Source organism: Melampsora larici-populina, assembly GCF_000204055.1.
Source record: "Melampsora larici-populina 98AG31 unplaced genomic scaffold MELLAscaffold_33, whole genome shotgun sequence".
In the NCBI taxonomy this organism is placed as follows: domain Eukaryota; kingdom Fungi; phylum Basidiomycota; class Pucciniomycetes; order Pucciniales; family Melampsoraceae; genus Melampsora; species Melampsora laricis-populina.
Window position 1 is genome coordinate 639,599 of NW_006768797.1, and position 20,373 is coordinate 659,971.

A 20,373-nucleotide genomic window follows, 5' to 3' on the forward strand; every position below is an offset into this window, starting at 1 on the left:
ATGGCTTCAGAACAACTTATTCATGTTAGTTCGAATTTAGGTCATTCTCCATCTTTGCAACAAGCTTCTACTGTTCCTCCGGCTGTTTTGATTCCTCGGGACCCAAATGCTATGGAGGTCGATGTAAACGCTGTCAATTCGGGTCGTAACTTTCCTCCTCTGCCTAGTGGCGTTTCTTTCAGTTATTTTTTGAAATTTTGTCACGCTCGAACTCTCTGTCACAAATGTCTGAAGCCTTATGATTTAACACATAAAACTGCTGATGGACGAAGCACTGGTTGTCCTAATCCTCCGCCGACTACGACTCGAGAAATTGAGGTTTTTATGCAAAAATATCAATCTAAGCCTCAACCTTCGGTGGCGACAGTGGCATCAATTAATCATTCAGGCTTTCATCGCAATCATTCGGCTCCGACTAGAGGTTTTCATCGTGTGGCTTCAGGATTTTGACAAGTTCCGACTACTCACATGAATTATCAACAACCCCCACATATTCCTAATTTTAACTTCGGTCATATTCATCCTAATGCTCAATCACCTCTTCATCACCCAGGATTGCCTGCGGCTTTAGGCATGCCATCAGCTATGTCAGTTCAAGACCCAGTTCAACAGGTATCAGCTTTGTTTTCTGAGTATCAAAACATTGATCAATCGACTTACTATGACAACTCTCCGGATATCAATTATGATGCTCGTCCCATGTTTGACCCAACTGATGATGGAATCAAAGACCCAGCTCTGACGACTTCGATCTCCGCAATACATTTCAAGAATTCTTCATCTATGGATACTCGTTTAATTTTGTCTGTGGATCTGGTCATGAATGGTGTAAAATTTCCTGCTAGAGCGTTGGTTGATTCAGGAGCCTCAGGAAGTTTCTTGGACAAAAGTTTTTCCAACAAACATAAATTTCCTTTATTTCTTCGACCTTTTCCTTTGAAGTGCGTCACTTTTGATGGGTCGGCCGGTAAAGACGGGATGGTTACTCATTTTTGGAAAGGCGGATTGTCTATAGCGGATGATTCAAATCAACTATTTAATTCAGAAGTCAAGTTAGATGTCACGGTTTTAGGCGGATATGATTTAATCTTGGGGATGGATTGGTTGCGTTGTCATCAAGGATGGGTTGGAGGTTGTGGCCCGTCGCTCAGATTGGAGTCTCCTGTTAATAAATCTTCTCAATTAACAGGTGATTATTTGTCTTTATCAGCATTGTCATTTCCATCTATCTCTTCCTCTATTCCCATTTTGTCTCTTCCATCTTCTTCTGTCGCTATTTCTTCTTCATCTTTAGCTCCTTCAATTCCTTTTGAATTTAGAAGGTTTGCTGATGTTTTCAACTCGCAGGGATCTACGTCTTTACCTCCTCATCGTTCAGGTTTTGATATGTCGATTCAGTTGAAAGAAGGCGCGGTTCCTACTTATGGAGGATCTTATTTGTTATCTAAACCTGAAGAACTGGAATTGAAAGATTGGATTGATGGACAATTGGCGAAAGGCAACATTGGGCATTCATCATCTCCAGCTGCTTCTCCGATTTTTTTTGTGAAAGTACCAGGCAAGAGTAATAGACCTTGTGTGGATTATCGTTCTTTAAATTCAATGACTGTTAGAGATTCTTTTCCTATCCCTTTATTAGGAGATTTGTTGACTAGAGTGTCAGGTTGTCGTTTCTTTTCTAAATTAGATCTAAAGTCCGCTTTTAATTTTAGGATCCCACTATTTGTCGCCCCCTCGGCAAGTACCCGGCGCCCCTTTTCGGGACCGGACCGGGTCTATGCGTAAAGTTGCGCCCCTTTCTCTAAACCGCGCCCCTCCTCTCTTCTCTAAATCGATCCATCCAATCATGGATTGGTTGGTCTTGTACTTGTATGTACTCGTTTTACAACCTTATGTCTATGTTGTAATGAGCAATGTGTACAAATCCCTTTTGAAAACAAAGGAACAAAGCTCACGAAGCGAAAAAAAGCTTTGTGGGCATAAAACATATCTTGAATTGGCATAGCATAGGTAGGCCCGCGTCAGTTAGTCGCGAGTCGGGTGGTTCATACAACAGGCATAGCATAGTAGTAAGGAACAAAAACGGCTGAAGACACACAACAAATAACAAAGGAAGAAATGAAGTTGAAAAGGACAAAGTACGTAGTAAGAGAGAAAGTACAACATACATAACAGGTCAATTTAATTGATAGATAATAGAACAACTATACTACCTCTTGATTAGCCCACAGATCGAGTTGCACTTGATATCTGGAGATCCATTCCGGAATTAGAGTATTTGTTATGGTGGCCGTGAGTGCCTGGCCATATATTGGTGGCAGTGGGATCAAGTTTTTACTGGACCCCACAGTGACAGTTACGAAATGTTCACCATCCACAAATGCGAGCAAGATGGGAGCATTCTTGTTTGGTGGAATTCGATAAGGGAAGAATGAGTAACAGTTGGAGTTGACTGGATTGAAAAGGATAACCGGGCATTCATATGCACTGGCAATGACATAGCCCAAGTAGGGCATGCGCATCCAGAACTGTTGGCCACATTTTAAGCCTTGCGGTTCAAGCCGGACAAGCAGGTCGTCGACGATTTCCGTTGCAAAAGGCGCGGTACGTCGAGTCTTCATCCCACTCCCACGAGACTTCATTCCAAAGATGTTTGAGATCAGCTCCTCATGGGGCCCACGAAAGGTGGCCAATTCCTCGTGCAAGTGGTGGCGGACTAAGGCATACGAGTCCTCGCTGTAACAGTTGAGGGCTTTGGCGATTGCATAGTAACCACAGTTTCCAAAAGCTGGAGGATCGAAAAGAGATTTGACAAAAGGTATAATAACACGAGGCAGTTGTATCAAATACTTTTGTTCGGCAGGTTTGATTCGGGTGGTCGGTTGCAAAGCTGTTGACTTAGTAGTTGAGGCTTGATGCTTCGAGCTTGATGAGCCAGATGCTTGGGGTTTGAACTCTTGAGGTGGTGTTTGCTTAGTCTTCTTCGCATTTGATGCTGCGGCCATAGACTCTTCAGTCATTGGAAAAACTATCACACCATATTCACGGCTGGCATTCAAAGTCTCCTGTACAAGTGGATCCTTTCTATCCAATTTCATGTCTTCAGCAATTAAGCACAGAGCAGTTTCTGGAATAAGGACCTTTCGAATAAAGTAATCGGCAGTCAGAGGTGCGGCTTTTGCTGAGTCGAGATGATCTGGCGAGGAGGTATCCTCAATAAACATAGATTCCAGAGTGCGAATCATGATCTCATACCCTTGATATCCATAGCTAGTTTTGAACATTAAACATTCAATTAGTATTGCAGTTAAGATCAAATGATGAGGCAGACACTTACTATCCGGGTTGTTCAACTACAAAGGTCAGTATTTCACTACCCAAGCTGCAAATTCCGCCCCCTTTACCCTTCTTCGTTGCAAGTCCAAAATAGGTAGATGTGGTGGGTTCGTTTACCACTGCGCGCAAAACATCTTCATGTTGCCTCATACGCCTGTAGGACAAAGTAAAACAATCAACACATATTTTTGCCCTCAATCGCACTTGTGAAGCGTATAACGTACCCTTCTAAGCCTTCGAAATCAATCTTGGTTGGCCATCCTCGGGCAACACCATGTGGGATAGTCTCGCGCTCGGCCTGATGCAAATGACAGAAATCTGCAGTTTGGGAAAACTTTCGGGAGATGACAGAACATCATTAGCAAAGAGGTGAAACGTTTTGAGGAATTCAAATGAAATTTGACTTACTGACAAGGACATAGCGCCATTGCGTCCCACGGCTTGGCGGATGTTTGACATTCCCAAAAGAGTCTCCTTCAATTTAAGTAATCTTTCTGACGGTTTGTCAGGTAGCGGCTCATCACAAAATGGGCACAAATCTTGACTGTCTTCTTCGGAGTCAACCCCGGAATCTGAGGAGACATCGATATCTGAGTCGTCCAAAAAAGACTTGCACGGTTGAAGTTTGGAAGAGGAGAGTTGATCTTGTAATTTATCTTGATCGTAATCCATTTCTGAGAATTCATCTTCATCAGTTTCTGACTCTAGCACCAGTATTTTCGAACTTTTGGATGCTTTCGAAGGAAGTTTTGCGGATGGATTACTTGATCCAGAGGCAGCTTTAATGCCTGGGTTTGATTTGGTTTGGCTGAGCCGAAGAGGGCATGTAGTGATTCGGTGAGTTGGAGATCTACAACCACTGCATCTGGTCACACGAAGTTTTGAGCGAGACTCTTCCAATTCAAGCTTGGACTTCCATCGGCCTTGCATACCTTCCTGAGATGATCCGGTGCGTTTCGACGTACTGGCTCGAGGTCGGCCTCGTGTGTCGGTCTTGACATCAGGATTCACAATTGGAACCAGGGCGAATCTGCTAGTTTCAAGAAGGGAGACTTCGCCAAAGAGCTTGCGGAGTGCATGCTCTGGTAACTCCAGAATTTGATCAAATTGGGCACGCGCGGCTGCCACTAGTCCTTCATGAGTAGTGGGAGCTAGTTCCAATTGCAGTTTCCATTGATCATGAATGAGGTCGACCAATAGGAATTCAGTCGTATCGCGTGCCGCCGCGATCACATGTGAACACGGAAGGCCCCACGCTCCTTGGAAGGTGTGTGTGCAAGGCTTTTGAAGGGAATCGGGTAAGAGGTCATACTGAGCTTTCAATTTTTTCAGCGCAAAATGTGACACTATACCATTGAGATCTTTAAAAAAGATGGGCATGCCTTGAAGTATCTTCGTGGTCTCAATTCCAACTAACACTGATATCTCCGTCATCTGATGTTCCTCGAATCGTTTGAATGAATTAAAGCAGGTTAGAAAGTCGTTATTTCTTCCGTCGAGAAACCGTTTGGCGCGGAAATGGCTCCCTTCAACACGTGAAGTCGACGAATTACCGAAGTGAGGCGTTTCTGAAGTAAACAAAGCAACGAATTTCTTGATGCAATGTAACCAGGTACTTTCGCGGTATTCAAAGACGTGATGGGCTTTGGCTGACTGAGTAACCGCCTCGAGATTTGATTCATAGTCTGCCATTGTAGTTGAAGAAACAAAGACGTTCCATAGTTGCATGAAAGCCGTCCAATCAGATTCGGAGAACTTGCTCTTGCAGTTTTTCGCTATGTTGATGTTGATGTGCCATATACACAAGATGTGTACGGCCTGAGGAAAGACATTAGAGATGGCGGTTGAGAGGGCGGGTTCAGCATCGGTAGCAAACGTTTGCGGCATCGTCACGTTTGATTCATCGTCGTTCCCATAGATTACTTCCTTCAGCTGCGTCAAGGCCCACTCGTACTGGGCTGTGACTTCACTACTGAGGAAACACATAGCTACAGTAAATGTACGATTTGTGTTGGTGGTACCTACTATGTGTAACAAGGGGAGGTTGAAGTGGTTGGTTTTATAGGTACAATCCAGGGAAAGCACAGTCGAAAACCTGCGAGCCAGAATGATAGCAGAAGGACTAGCAAAAAAGAGGTTTTGAAGAGTTCCATTGCTGGCTGTGAGAGTTCGGTGGGCCCAACGGCTTTCAGTTATTAAGTCAAAGAGGCCCTGGATAGGAGTTCGGCCATTGAGCCAGCTGTCTCTGAGACGGGATCTGACGTTGTGAATGTCGCGCACTAAAGGTTGTGATCCGGGTTGAACATCAATCAATTGCCGTATCTGAGCAGCTCGACAACCGGCAGAGGATAAAAGAGATATTTGATTCTTGACATCAGGAGCAAATCGTCGATAGATTGACAAGTTGTGGGGTTGATCGAATGGTGGGTGATTGTGGTGGAGCTTGAAACCTTTCTTGCTATCATGAAAGATAAACCATCGATTGTCACCTGGACGGTAGTTGAGGGAGAGTTCAAAGAGGCATCCGGTTTTCTTGGAAGATGTCGACCGTTTTTTCTCGCGTTCTGTGGGACATTTACCTCGAAGAACTACTGCTTTCTCAGCAACCGATTTTGATCTGTAACCTAAACAACATTGAAGGTAGATTCAAATAGTTCGCTGGTTCTTTTTTTTGTGGCTTTTGACCGAGAGAGCGTAACCTTGGTGTCGTGCAACAGCATTCATGTACATTATTCCGGAGGTCATTGCTCTGAAGTCTTTGCCAATGATTGGAGGCCTAAGTAAGCAAACGGGTGACGCTCCTGTAGAAACATAGTAGAAACAGATCATACATAGATGATCTTGTCAGCAAGGAAGAAGTTATGTAGGGAAACATTTCATTCGAAGTGACTTCAACTACATACCGATGGGGGGCCAGTCTTGGTCACGTTCATTGTCGGTGAAAAGTTCAACTTCCTCGTTGTTTTGAACTTGAACTATCACTTGTTCATCATCGCCGTTAGTCGCATTGACTTTGGTCATGAGCACGTCATTTGATACATTAGTTTCGTGAGTTTCGCCTGAAGTTCCATCAACGGTTGTTTCGACAATGGTGGTATTGGGATTGGTAGTGGATGGTAAAATCGGGTTGAGCGTAGGTTCAAACTGATCATTCGTAATCGCGTGACTCGTATCAGCAGGTGGTTGAAGAACAGGTGGGCCAGATGAAAGAGGTGGAAAATGATTCAACGAGTAGTGATTAGGGATCATTGGGTTAGGATATGGATGGTGATACATGGGGTGATTGAACGGTGGGTGAGCCCATGGGGGAGGCATTTGACTATCGGAGGGAGCAGATCCAGTAGATCCAGTTGGTGGAAACGGATGAAATAGTCCAGGTGGTGGAGGGTACCAGTACGGAGGAGGTATGTATGGGTTATGTGAGAAGTTAGGAGGAGGCGTGTAGGAGGTTTGATTAGGCGGGTATGAGACGAGGGTATTGGGTTGGTAGGGTGGTTGTTGTTGTACAAGGTGTGTGGAGATCGGCTGTGGGGCACGCGGATCTGGGGTGGAGGTGTGATTGTTCATTGTTCAAAGTGGTTCAAACAAGCTTGGGACAACTCAATTGAGAGATCGGTTCTGTGAAAGTGTGAATTGAGTGGGTGTTTAGAGTTTGGAAAGTGGATGAAGAACGATGAAAATCCAAGAAGGTATGAGCACGCACAGGTGTATATAAGGGAAAGATGGGAGAGGGGGCAAACTCCACAGACAAGGAAGGGCATGGGCCATGGGCCCTGTCCGATGGGTATTGCGCCCTTTCGTGTCTTTGGAGGGCGACAAGTGTGTGTTACTTTCCGCCCAACCGGATGAAAGGGCGTTTGATGGATGATAATAGGGGCTGTGTTGTGAGATCATGACAAATAATAAGCCCCTGAGCGCCCCTGAGGTCCGAGTCAGCAAAAATTTGGCTGGGAACATTCGGGTTTTGTCGGGTATCTCGGGTAATGCCCCAAAAGAAGGGGGCGCCGGGTACTTGCCGAGGGGGCGACAAATAGTGGGATCCTAATTTTATACGTATTAAAGAGGGGGATGAATGGAAGACAGCTTTTAGGACTCCGTGGGGATTATTTGAATGTTTAGTTATGCCCTTTGGTTTAGCAAATGGGCCAGCTTGTTTTCAAAGATTTATTCAGTCAATTTTATCAGAATACTTAGGGGTTTCATGTTTTGTTTACATTGATGATATTTTAATTTTTTCTAGAACTCGAGTGGAGCATGAAAGACATGTAATTGAAGTTTTGACAAGGTTGCAGCAACATAAGTTACATGTATCTCAAGATAAATGCCAATTCTACCAGTCTGAAGTCACATTTTTAGGTTTTGTAATTTCGAGCAGTGGTTTGAGAATGGATCCGGCTAAATTGAGAACTATTGCTGACTGGCCTTACCCCGTTAATTCTAAGCAACTTTACAGGTTTTTAGGTTTCACAAATTTTTATCGTCGTTTTATTCACAAATTTTCCACCATTTCATCTCCTCTTACTGCTTTGACTCAAAAGGATATGGATGTTGTTAAAGGCTTAGCTGAACCTGAGTGTTTTTCCTCTTTTAAAACTTTATTACACGCTTTCACGGTGGCTCCTTTACTCTCTCATTTTGACTTTGAAAAACCTAGGGCGTTGCAGGTGGACTGTTCTGGTTTTGCAATGGCTGCCATTCTTTCTCAACCCGATAAGGAAGGAAATCTTCTGCCTGTATCCTTTTATTCTCGCAAGTTGACTCCGTCTGAAAGAAATTGGCAGGTACATGATCAAGAGTTGGGAGTCATCGTGGAATCATTTGAGGAGTGGAGGGCATGGCTGACTGGTACTCCTACACCGGTAACTGTTTTTTCGGATCATGCAAATTTGAGATATTTTATGACTTCTCAAAAACTAACCCCACGACAGGCTCGATGGGCATCTTATCTTAGCTCTTTTCACTTTCAAATTCTTCACACTCCAGGAAAAATGAATCCAGCTGACCCCTTATCTCGCAGACCGGACTATGAAATTATGTCTTCCTCTGACTCAAATAGAATGACTCTTTTGAAGCCATATATGCTCAAGGATGGCGTATCAGTCTGTTCAATTGATACATCTTTTATTATACCTTCCCCTTCGACTCGAGATCTGCTGATCAATTCATATAAAGATTATGCAGAGATTGATGGGTCGAAGCCTCCTCCTCCTTCATTTTCTTTTCGGGGGGGGATTGTGGTGGTTCAGAGATAGGCTATTTGTTCCTTTACCTCTTCGTCAAACAATTTTATCATCTTTTCATGACTCTGTTTCTATGGGGCACCCGGGAATTGCACATATGTTAAGCGCAATTTCCCGGACGTTTGGTTGGAGTACTCTTCGCAAAGATGTTATAAACTTTGTGAAAAGTTGTGATTCCTGTCAGCGTACAAAACGTACGACTCAAGCGGCGCAGGGAGAATTAATCCCGTCGAAAATTCCCGACAGACCATGGAGCACTATAGGCATCGATTTTATAGTCAAATTACCCATTTCTTCTGGATGTGACTCTATATTGGTTATAACTGATCACCTTTCGAAAGGTGCTCATTTTATTGCCTGTAGAGAATCTATGTCGGCACCTCAGTTAGCTTCTCTTTTTATTTCTCAGTTTTTTAGATATCACGGTTATCCAGATAAAATTGTATCGGATCGTGGTTCAACGTTTGTTTCAGCCTTTTGGACGGCAGTTCAGCGTCAGTTACGAATACAACCTGCTCCATCGACGGCGTTTCATCCTCAGACCAATGGTCAAACTGAGAGAACGAACCAGACATTGGAGACATATTTACGTCATTTTATAAGTTATCGACAAGATGATTGGGTCGATCTATTACCCATGGCCGAATTCTGTTTTAATAATACAACTTCTTCTTCTACAAATCTCACTCCATTCTTTGCTTGGCAGGGTTTTCATCCCAGAGCAAACAGTTTTACGGAATTTTCCCGTGTACCTCATGCTGATAAATTTGTTGAACAATTAGAAGCTACTCACTTGAATTTATTAATCTCATTGAAACATGCTAAGCAAGCTCAAGCGGATGCATATAACAGGCATAGAAGACCGGCTCCGACTTACTCTCCAGGGGATTTAGTGTGGTTGTCACGTCATAATATTACGACTGCAAGGCCATCTTCGAAATTAGATTATAAACAAATTGGACCATTTCCAGTTGTTGAAATGATAGGTGCAAATGCGGTTAAATTAAATTTGGGCAGTACTTATTCCAGACTCCATCCTGTTTTTAATATATCTCTGATTTCTCCTTATGTTTCACCTTCAGTAGGAGGAAGAGAAGAAAAATTGAACATTGAGGCAAATCCTATTTCAAAATCACACGACTGGAGACATGTATCAGGAATTTTAGATTATAGAAAGAAGGGAAGAGCTCATCCGGAATATTTAATTCGATGGTTAGGAAGGCCGGTTTCGGATGATACTTGGGTGTCATTACCAGATATTTCTTCAGATTTAGACTTGTTTATATTAAATTTTCACGCCAAATATCCTCAATATCCAGTACCTGCTTCATTGTTAGATTCAAGATTCTCTATGGGATATCAAGCGGCGATGGGAAATTTTTAGGATAGACGGTGATTATTATTGTAACGAATTCAAATAAATCAATAATATTGTATAATGTTGATTTCAAATGGGTAGAACCAAGGGAATGATAGATAAAACTTGTTGTTAAGATACGGTTGTTAGAAACGAATTGGAAATTACCTGTTAAGATAAAAGATGTTAGATAAGAAAAATATGTATATATATAGAGTGTTAAGTGTTAGTTATGATGTTTTCTTTATCGAATTATTAAAGTATTATTGTCACCTTTTAGTAAAATCTAAGTAAAGTCTCGAATAGAGCAATGCCTTTCGAGACCCTAGACCAAGGCCCTTACACTAGCTGTCTGTTTCACATACTCTTTTTTGTTGTCTTAATATTTTTCATCTTGTGTTTGACTTGTTCATCACATAAACACTTTATTGTTTTCATTCTAAAAACCGCAACAACCAAAGATCCACCACGACACCCGTCTGGCAGATAGTAACCTACTTCAGGGGAAGACAGCGACCTAGCTATTGTTTTAAGGTATTTAGAGAATAACTGTTTGAAAATACATAAAAATATTAATGTGTCAATAGTTATAGAGTGAGTAGGAATCTCCTATCAATCCTGACCTGATTGAATCATAGAGTTATAATGTGCGTTGATCTTGTTTAGGTATTGATTGTGCTCTCCTGTGTCTATCTTATTTTCCGTCTTGGCTAACTTTCTTATTCAGTTGTTTTGTTTTATATTTCGTGAATCGTTTGCTGCCGTAAAGACATAGAGATCTTCATTTGTTTCATAGAAGGGGCTTTATTTTCCTCAAAAGCAGTAGGATTTGGTATGATCATGAGTTTTTATCAATCACGCCATTTTAAAGACAAATATTTGAGGTTTTGATGGAGTCACTTGGTCAAATTGAAGCGATTGTCGCATTTATATGCCTGGAGAACTTGACACGATTGGAGGGTTCATCTTATCAAAATGCATGAGATATGCCGTCGATCACTGCCACATCAATAATATAGATAGTGCACTTGTTCCCTGATGGATATCACTCAATCCAGTATCTCCATGCGAACCTCTTGGCTTTCCTTCATAATTGTCTTGAGGTTGACAAAGATAGGAATTTCTTCAAGAGAGAAGCTTAGCCCCAGGAAAGTTTCCCCGCTACACAGGTTCGACCAGAACTGAAATTGAATGAGTCCCTCAGTTTTTTAGCTTCTGTCTCATGGTGTCTTTTGAGCCAAATACCAAAGAAGTAATGCATGATCGACAGAGTTCCCGGAGAAGTGCATATACTTCATTTAGAGGGTGAAATGAGTGAACTGTCTACATAGATAGCTTCTGGCACCGCATCTGGAATACAGTCTATTTGCTTTCAAGTGAGAGATATTAATTGATGGTCATGTCTGTTTTTGTTTGGCAAGCAAATGAGCTACCTGATTGCAGCATTTAACCTAGCACTCAAACTTCAGGCCAGGACCAAATGTATGTTTGCATGTGTGACTTACTCCAAAAGATAGTCTTGATCTATAAACCTGTGATGTTGAATGTTCCTAGCCTGATAAAGGAAGCACCTTATGTTGGCACTGTGCAACTTTGGTGACTCTGAATTCAGATGTAAGTACACCGGCCATATTGACACACAAGATGATCTTTTGGGTCACTCAAACTCTATCAGACTGTTGCTTCATGTATAAGCTTTTGAATAAGTGAAAGTCTATTTTGAACTCTATGAAAATTACCAACACAAACTATGTAACATGTTTCTGACCTTATTTTTTTGACTGCCACACTGAGCCCACACCTAAAATTGCATGACATCCTGAAATCTTTCCTTGATCCATAATTTCTGTATCTCATTGATTGCTCATCTCTTGAGACATGTTATGATCCCAAATGACATGTAATCAGGGACATGAAAGGTTTAGCACAATATGTCACAGATTAAAGATGAGTTAGATTGTATATATGATCCCAAATGACATGTAATCAGGGACATGAAAGTTTTAACACAATATGTCACAGATTAAAGATGAGTTACATTGTATACTCCTGAGTTGTACCATTCCTTTTTCTCTCCCATACAACAATCTATATAATAAGCTAGACTGTTGGCATCTCAGAGCCTCAACCGCAGTCCCAGTCCCTTATTGAGGGCCTTGGTAAGACCTTTTTTAAGAATCTACTATCAAGCATGTAAGTTGTTGGGGGTTAAAAACATTGTTCCTTTGCTTTCAGTAAAAAAGCAAAGGCATAGGTTTGTACTAATAATACTCCTTGAAAACAAGATTGCACTTCACAGAGATTCTTTGCTCAAGCAAGAGTACTTTGAATTAAGCTGGGTGATCAGTATAATCCAAAATCCACTCAATGAGACACCAATGATATTGTATAGCCAGCAAGAATGTCTATGCAAATATATCTGCATATTTCCCAGAACAAATGAGTAGCAACAGTCTTTGAACTCGAGTCTACCCACCTATACCATGGTGCATTCAGAAACCCTCCTGGATTGTGAATAGAAAGATCAGGCTTTATAGCCCAATTAATCAACTTGAAATATTTCACAGAATAGATACCAGGCTGATGCTTTGCAAAGAAAGAGTATCAGGATCACCTATTACATATCTTCACAAAGTTCTTATACAGGACATAGATGATACCCAAAAGAACCAAAAGTTTACACCAGAACTTTTGTAAAGAAAATTCTTTTCCATGAGATTTGGCTGAGACCCAGAGGAGATTGCAGAAATATCTACCACACTTAAAACAAATAAAAAATTCAAAGTCAGATTCAACCTTGAAAGAAAGAAGTACATAGAGAACCAGAAGTTTAAGCCATGATATAATTGTGATGGACAGTCAATATTCCCAGGTTTCATCTGTCTTAAAAAGCTCTTGTGAAATTGTGGTTATGTGCAAAAAAAGCAACAATTAGCTTGCTACTCAGTGGGTATGAAATGGAAGAGAGAATTTGTACAATATGATAGCCATCAAATTAGGTGATAGTATGATAGTCAAAGGAATATGTTGAATGATGATATTCAAGTGGTTCCACTTGAAGACTTTTAATACATCTGAGATATAGTACAAATAGCAGAGTTGATGGTGTATATTGGCACTAACAAGCAAATACTACAGCTAGCAAGCTTCTCAGAAAGTATCTTACATACAGAAGAGGGACAGAAGACATAGTAAGCTACATGACTGCTACATGCCCATCTTAGGAATACTTTAATTAAGCGTATTGGAGCTTACCCTTGACTAGGAAGTCCTAGATCCTAGTGAAGATGTCTAGTATTGATCTTAATCAAAGGATTTGAAATCTTTACACTTTGGTTAATTCAAAGAGGTCCTCTGTTATTGATGTGTTCAGTTAAATGAGCCAGTACTTATTGGTTACTTCTTCAATATAGTGTTTTATCATGGATTATAGATGTCTCATTGGAGATGGTCCTTTCTGAATTTTGTGGTTGTTGTTGGATTATTGAGTGATGGTACACAATGATCATCTAGGATTGTGACTTATACACCTGACCCTCCCTACCTGCCTTTTTTTGCCATGTTGGTGGCTAGGTTCTTTTCATACTCTTTTCAACTTTATAACTCTTGGATGTTGAAAATGAGCCTGACTGGTGTCATATATCTTGATGTTGAAATAAGCCCATCTTGAGCTCTTGGTTGAAGTAGCTGTCCAAAGTCATCAACTTGAGAAATGCTCCCCCAGATTTCAACCGGGCTGAACTTCATGCCTACAGAACTCTAGATAGCTCCTCTAAAGGTTCATTGTGTCAAAACTTGGATTTTGGACCTTTTGGCTCTCAGTATGTAGATTCTCAGGTTGTGACCAACGACACATTTTGGCTCCAATTTGACAGCACACATTGGGAAAAAAACTCAAAATTTTGCCTGATTTGGCTCTAGGCAGACAACCAACATCCAAAACTGCAAGTAGGGTGTTCTCCTTTGCATGAAAACAAAAAAATGTTACAAAAGGTTTAAAAAATCATGCTTGTTTAAAAAATTGAGATGTAATTTCAAATTTCAATCATTATACAATCTCAACATATGCTTTACCAAACAGCAAAATGGTCAACAACAGGTCAATATGATTTTTGTTGATTGTTGGGTTTAGCATATAACTGACTTTCATTTTTTTCAATCTGTGCCTTGAAAAAGGGGAAGATTGAAAAATTGGTTTTGTGTATCACTTTTTGGCTAAAGTTGCTGAAGGGGCTCTTGTTCTTGATAAGAATTGCAACTTTTCAAGGTGTGAAGGGATTCTGCTTGTATACTAACCCTTTATTTATTAGGAGAGAAGCAGAAACAGAAAGTGGGAATGTGCCCTCTTGGGTAAGGCTGTTGAGATTGATTTTTGCCAAGATTGGCCAGTTGACTATGTGGAATTGCTCTGTAGACATCATGCACATAAAATTTTAAAATATAAATCAGGTGGTTTTGGCTCCAAGCGCACAGTGAGCTTGAAAAAAACTCCAAAATTTGGCTTTTGGAGGTTTTTGGACTCCAGGTTTCCCAACAAACATTTTTGACAAAAATAACATTTTGGCTCCAGCAAGGCAATAAATCTTAGTTGGCGCTATCCGGGGTTCAATGCCTACCCTTTTGAAAGCACAGCTTTTTTCCCCTTTGTGTGCTGTCTGGCTGCTCACATCCACAAGCCTGCATTCCTATGTTGAGGGATTGGGAATGACACAATGAACCTACGTGACACACTGGTTGTGTTGACTTTGATACAACAGTCCATTGCTCTGGGAGGTTTTTGTCTAATGGACACAAGGGAGCACCAGGGCAATTACTCATTCTTCACCCCATTTTGACAATATGCTGACGGAGATACGGTAAAATGGCAGAACTAGAAACCTATCATCAGCATGTTCTCAAGAGCAATTGGTGTTTTTACACACTTTGTTGCCGTTGAGATCCTGTTGATGGTGTTTTTTTGGTGTTTCAGAAGTTGAGTGTAGATATTTATACAGTGTGATGATCCACATGTAAAAACATGAATGACTGGTCACTGTGATGGGAAACCATATAGCTAGGGTTACAGAGAGAGAAAGAGAAGAAGTTCTTGATTTAGGTACCCAATTGAGTTCTTCACTTCGCTTTACCTTTCAAGTTTCAACCAATCGCATTCAAAAAAAAATCAATCACAAGATTTTACAATTTATCACTTCATTCACATCTCAACTCACCAAACTTTCTAAAGTTCGTTCAAAATCATTTCAGTCTTTCTTTCTTTCTTTCCTCATACTGATTCATTTCCTTTGATCTGATAAATCGATTTATATCTTTTCATTTCTTTCTTGATTTCTCATCATAAATTCTCCTTGGAAACCGAAAACAGTTTAGAAAAATCCCAACCCTCCAATCAATCCAACATGTCCTCAAACAACGAAATCAACTTTGGGCCCGTCTTCATGAGAGGACGCAAGCCCGTCACTGGGAACAAAGTACCCACAGCTCATCCACCTAATAACGAAACTGCATCCCAATCGCAGGTTCTCAAAAACAGTGGAGGGCCTACGCCAGTAGTGAGACCATCGATACCATCACTTGGTTCCTTTAGTTCTGGCTCCATCAGTCCCGCTCTACCATTATCGAAGTCTTTCTCCGCAGTGGTTTCACCTGAAAAAGAAAACGAGGAACGCGTGGCATTTTTGGGCGCGTCCAACGGATGGGACGTCTCTCATGGACTTCATGATGCTAGCCTTCATTCGACCGACTTCTCAGGAAATGCGATGGCTAACGGTACCGCACCAGTATTTCACGAATATTCAAGAGAAACGTTGTTGAATTTGTACTCTGAGGTCATGGCGCTCAAGCTACCGCCCGATCTCGAAACTAGTGATCCAGCTTTCAGTGATACACTTGTGGGTCCACCGCTAGGTTTGATCGAGATGACAGAAGCTGAAAAAGAGGTAGGTTCAATTTCATTCACGACTAGATAGTCGCATAATCAACGTTTCATAATGTCGATCTCTGTATCAGCTTAGTCGCTGAGATCACAATGTCTATTGTAGCTTTTTTCAGGTCCTTACAATAGTGATAGGCGAGCTCAAGCAAATAAAGCCCAGCATCATAATCACGCCGATAGTCCAACCACGCCAATATCACACCCTGATGGTAATATAGCTGGACTGGCGACCAATAGACTATCTGTCAGTACCGGAGCTAAACTTGGTAAGCATCACAGCCCCATCGAACGTTTCACGAATTTGGGTATCCAAGGCGGCGTGCTTGCCGGGGTCGCCTCACCTACTCATAGCACCAACAGACGTAGAGGCGACAGTGAAAATGATCCTCCAGGTGTGTGAAGTTGATGCCCTCGTTCCATGAAATTTCTGACTGAAGCCTTTGTGTCATCAGAGGGAACACGCAGATTTCCTCGTCCGGATGAACCTGCCCTACAATCTGCCGGTTGGTCAGCTAATCCTCGAGATCGTCGCGCTCGAGATTCTGGGCCGCCAGCTGAAGGCAAGTGGAAGCGAGGTGTCCCACTAGAAGAAAAAATGCATCTCACCGCGGACATTGTCTCGAGTGGTAATCCCAGATACTCTGTTCTTGATAGAATGGTGAGTGTTACCGTAACCCTACTCCGATCGAAGCTTTTGAGCTAAAGTCATATCTACCTAACCAGCGCGAAAAGGCTGCGGCCAGTCTTGATCAAGCTACCAAAGAGTCTACTGTTCAGGGATCTTCTCCCCACGAGGTATCGGATAATGTCGAGCTCTCGAGGCACCTTACCCCCTCCGAAGCGACCAAGGGACTTGATGGCAATTTGGACGACACATCACCTCCCTTGCCCGATACTTTGACCTTGAAGCATGAGTCAAAATCGGTTACCGATGCTTCCGGCGCGGCGGCGTCCTCCAGGGAAACAGATTCAAGTGGAGCTGGTCAAAATCCTCCTGCTGTGTCTTCGCATTCTTTGGAGGCCCCTCCTGAGGACATTGCATGGCAGTACCGCGACCCCTCTGGGACGATTCAAGGCCCATTCACTGCTTTTCAGATGCAAGAATGGTATAAAGCTTCTTTCTTTCGCGACGATTTACTCGTCAAACGTGTGTCCGATATCGCATTCGAAACTCTTGAAACTCTTATTCTTCGGATAGGTGATCGCGACAGACCTTTCCTAGTCCGTCCACCGCCCGTATTGCCCCCTAATCTTCCTTTACCGGGCTCGCACACGCAAAGTTTTCAAGGCATCGCTCAGGCACACTCGTCGCCCATGACCCAGCGATCGTCACTACTGGAGCAACCCTCTTTTCCCACCCGACAGGATACTATATCTGTCTTCGATTCTCCTATTGTGACTCATAATCATGATTCCAACTCCCTCCATCCTTCTTCGGCTCCTGATCCCTGGAATTCAAGCGCACAGTCGATGTCGCCCTTGCACCGTTCTGCGACCTTACCCTCTGCCTCGCCTTTGGTCACTGCGAGCGGATGGCATGTTGGCCTACCCGCTTTATCAGGTCCACCTGCTCAGAGTGCTAACGACTATAATGCAAGTCTACTTGGGAATGGATACGCGCCAAATTCTTTTGGCGACCCGATGCGATTTTTGCAACATGTTCCTCACCCAGCTTTGGTCGGAGGCAATAACGGTTACCCTTTCACCCATCCCATCCCACATCAACCTGCATTTGGACAAATACCGGTTGGACATCACCTATTCAACGGGGCCAATATCGACCCACACGTAGCTTCTCAGTTGCATCCCCATCTTGAATACCAGGCTGCGTCTTATCGAGGCAATACTTCCATGGGTAACAATGCGGACCTGAACGAACCTCCTACCGAGCACGAAAGGAACGAACAGCTGCCATTTACACAGACCCCTGGTTCTCTCGATCCCTGGCACATGCAACCTGACCGAGTGGCGTCTGTTCAAACACAAGTGCCAGATCAAAACTTGGCTCAGCCTACGATGTCTGCATCCGCTGGACACGCTGATCCGACTTCACCCACTCATCGTGATTCTTGGACACATCCTCTGGCTACCATAGAGCCCATTGGGACTCGATCCTCCGGAAAAAATACCCCTATATCAGCTTCACGTGACTTGGTCTCTGTTGCTACACTTCCAAATCAACACAGTACGGGTGCTCTTCATGCCTCTCCTGTAGAAGCACAGAACCCCGTAACTCTGCCAGAGGCGGCTTCCGCTCCCCCGGCGATCTCATCTGGGTCCGTACAATCTCCAGCCTCGCGTCCATCAGATAATAAGAAACAAAGCATCGTTGTCGAAGATAAGCGTGATACGTCGTCTCCTCAGAGCCAACCTCTCGAACAAAGGAGTAGCGTTCAATCACTTGAACAAAGAACTACCTCTCAGGCTGAAGCAGCCTTGGCCTCCGATGAACCATGGCAAAGTGTCTCGCATCAGTCCGCCACCAAATCAAGTCTTCCACCAACAGGGGTCGCGACTCCCGCGATAGCCCCAGCCCCCAAGCAATCTGGTAAGGTCATCGTCATCAGCAGAGCTCAGCAAGATGAGCATGATCGTCGCACAGCAAGCATCCAAAAAACCCAACTACAGTTGAAGGAGGCTCAGGCGGTCGAAAGAGCTGCACGCGAGGCTTCCGAAGCGGCCGCAGCTGCAGCGAGTGCAGCTGTCACTGCTTCAATCAGTGCACCAGCCCCGTGGTCCAAGGAGGATAGCAAAACCCCGACTTCCAACCTATCGTTGATGGAAATCCAAGCCATCGAGTCTAAGCAAGCTGAGAAGCGCAGACAAGCAGAAAAACAGGCTGCGGCCAATCGAGCATTAGCTGAACAGGCCGCGGCTGCTGAACGAGCTGCCAAGGCGATGAAAGAATCGCTCCCACCTACCTCTAATTGGGCAACGGCCTCCTCTCCAACCAAACATCACTCCCAACTAGGTTCTCCTGTAGTATGGGGTGGCAAGGACAATGAAGGCACGATCAACTCAGCTCCCAAACAGACGATGAAGCAGATACAAGAAGAAGAAGCTCGCAGGAAAAAGCTCGCCCAGCAACAATTGGCCACCAAAGCTGCGTCCATTGGCTCGACTCGTTCTTCTGCAGGCTATGCCGGTTCGATTGGAGCGGTAGCAACAAAAGTGGGTTTTTATCGTCTTTCCGCGCCTTCCCTGTGTATTAATGTGATCTCATTGCACTAAACCACAGGCAGCTGCTGTGTCTGGTCCGTGGTCTGTGGTAGGTGCCAAAAGTAAGGTTATTGCACCGCCAGTCAATGGTGCTAGACCAGTTACATCCGTTGTACCTGGTCTACCAAGCACTGGTCGGTTGTCAACCTCGGCTCAACACTCTACCCTATCGAAGACACCCATGTCTAGCACTCGAACAATTGCGAGCATGACGAACAACTCAAACAAAGCAGTCACCACTTCCTCTACCGGCACTTCGACCAGCGCGCCAGAAGGCCCACCACCTGCTTCTGCTGAATTCATGAAATGGCTTCGAGAGGCTCTGAGAGGGATGAACAATGGTGAGATCACTCTGTTTTTCTTTGCGCAAGTCTGGTCTTGTCAAATTTTGATCATTTTACTTTCATTTCTTTTGGTAGTGGACGATTTCATGAAGATGTTATTAGATTTTCCTATCAATCCAGACGAATCTGTCTTAGAGATAGTTTCCGATAGTGTTTATGCAGGTAGTGCTACATTGGACGGACGTCGATTTGCGAAAGAGTTTAATACTCGTCGCCATGCAGATGTGATGGCAAGAATGGGTAATTCGAAACCCACCCCAACTCGTGCTAATAGTAACGTTTCTGCAACAGTTAAGAAAACCTCGACTATGGCTGATGCACTTAAATCTCAACCTGCTCCGAAGAATGATGGATGGGGATTTGCTGTAGTTGGACCTAAGAAGAAGAAGAAATAGAGGATCTGTTGTAGTGTAGTTGGTTGTCATTGAGTGATTTGGGGTTTTGTAATCTGCTTGAATCGATGAGAAAAGAAAAGACGAGATTTCTTAACCAAGGTTAAAATAGGAAATACCATGCTATATATTGTCTCTCGTATCCCCTTGCTATGTATGTGATTTTCAGAGGACACTTTTTGAGTTGATGCACTGATATAAACACAACGCAAGAGATTTTTTTTATTAAGGATGAGAACCAGTGAGCTCCGTACCGAATGGAGGTTCTGATGTACGTAATGAAGAGGATTCCAATCAAAACCTGAGTGTCTGCACCAAGTCCCACTTGATTATTCCAAGGAGTGCGAGTGTCCCCCATCCGGAAAGACGACCGGATTTGTCATGTGTACGGTTTATTTGAAGATACATCTCATCGACCTTTGCGACAAAGATCACTGCGGACGCGAAAATGATGAAAAATTCCACAGATCGCACAGGTCAGTAATAAGTATAGCCAGTACACAGAGTTCATCGCATTCAAAGATTAATGCGTGCTGCATATAGCGTAAGAATG

At 43.1% G+C, this 20,373-nt stretch overlaps 2 protein-coding genes across 2 annotated transcripts; both read left to right on the top strand.

Moving 5' to 3' along the window:
- Positions 1-450, top strand: MELLADRAFT_108990 (uncharacterized protein; the record flags this gene model as incomplete). Its single annotated transcript, XM_007412831.1, has 1 exon — positions 1-450. One exon carries the CDS (start codon positions 1-3, stop codon positions 448-450), a length of 450 nt encoding a protein of 149 aa, XP_007412893.1.
- A 14,609-nt stretch (positions 451-15,059) lies between these two features.
- Positions 15,060-19,923, top strand: MELLADRAFT_78488 (uncharacterized protein; the record flags this gene model as incomplete). Its single annotated transcript, XM_007412832.1, has 7 exons — positions 15,060-15,156; positions 15,296-15,869; positions 15,972-16,257; positions 16,318-16,523; positions 16,589-19,036; positions 19,104-19,425; positions 19,504-19,923. 6 exons carry the CDS (start codon positions 15,330-15,332, stop codon positions 19,821-19,823), a joined length of 4,122 nt encoding a protein of 1,373 aa, XP_007412894.1.
- Positions 19,924-20,373: the final 450 nt, after the last annotated feature.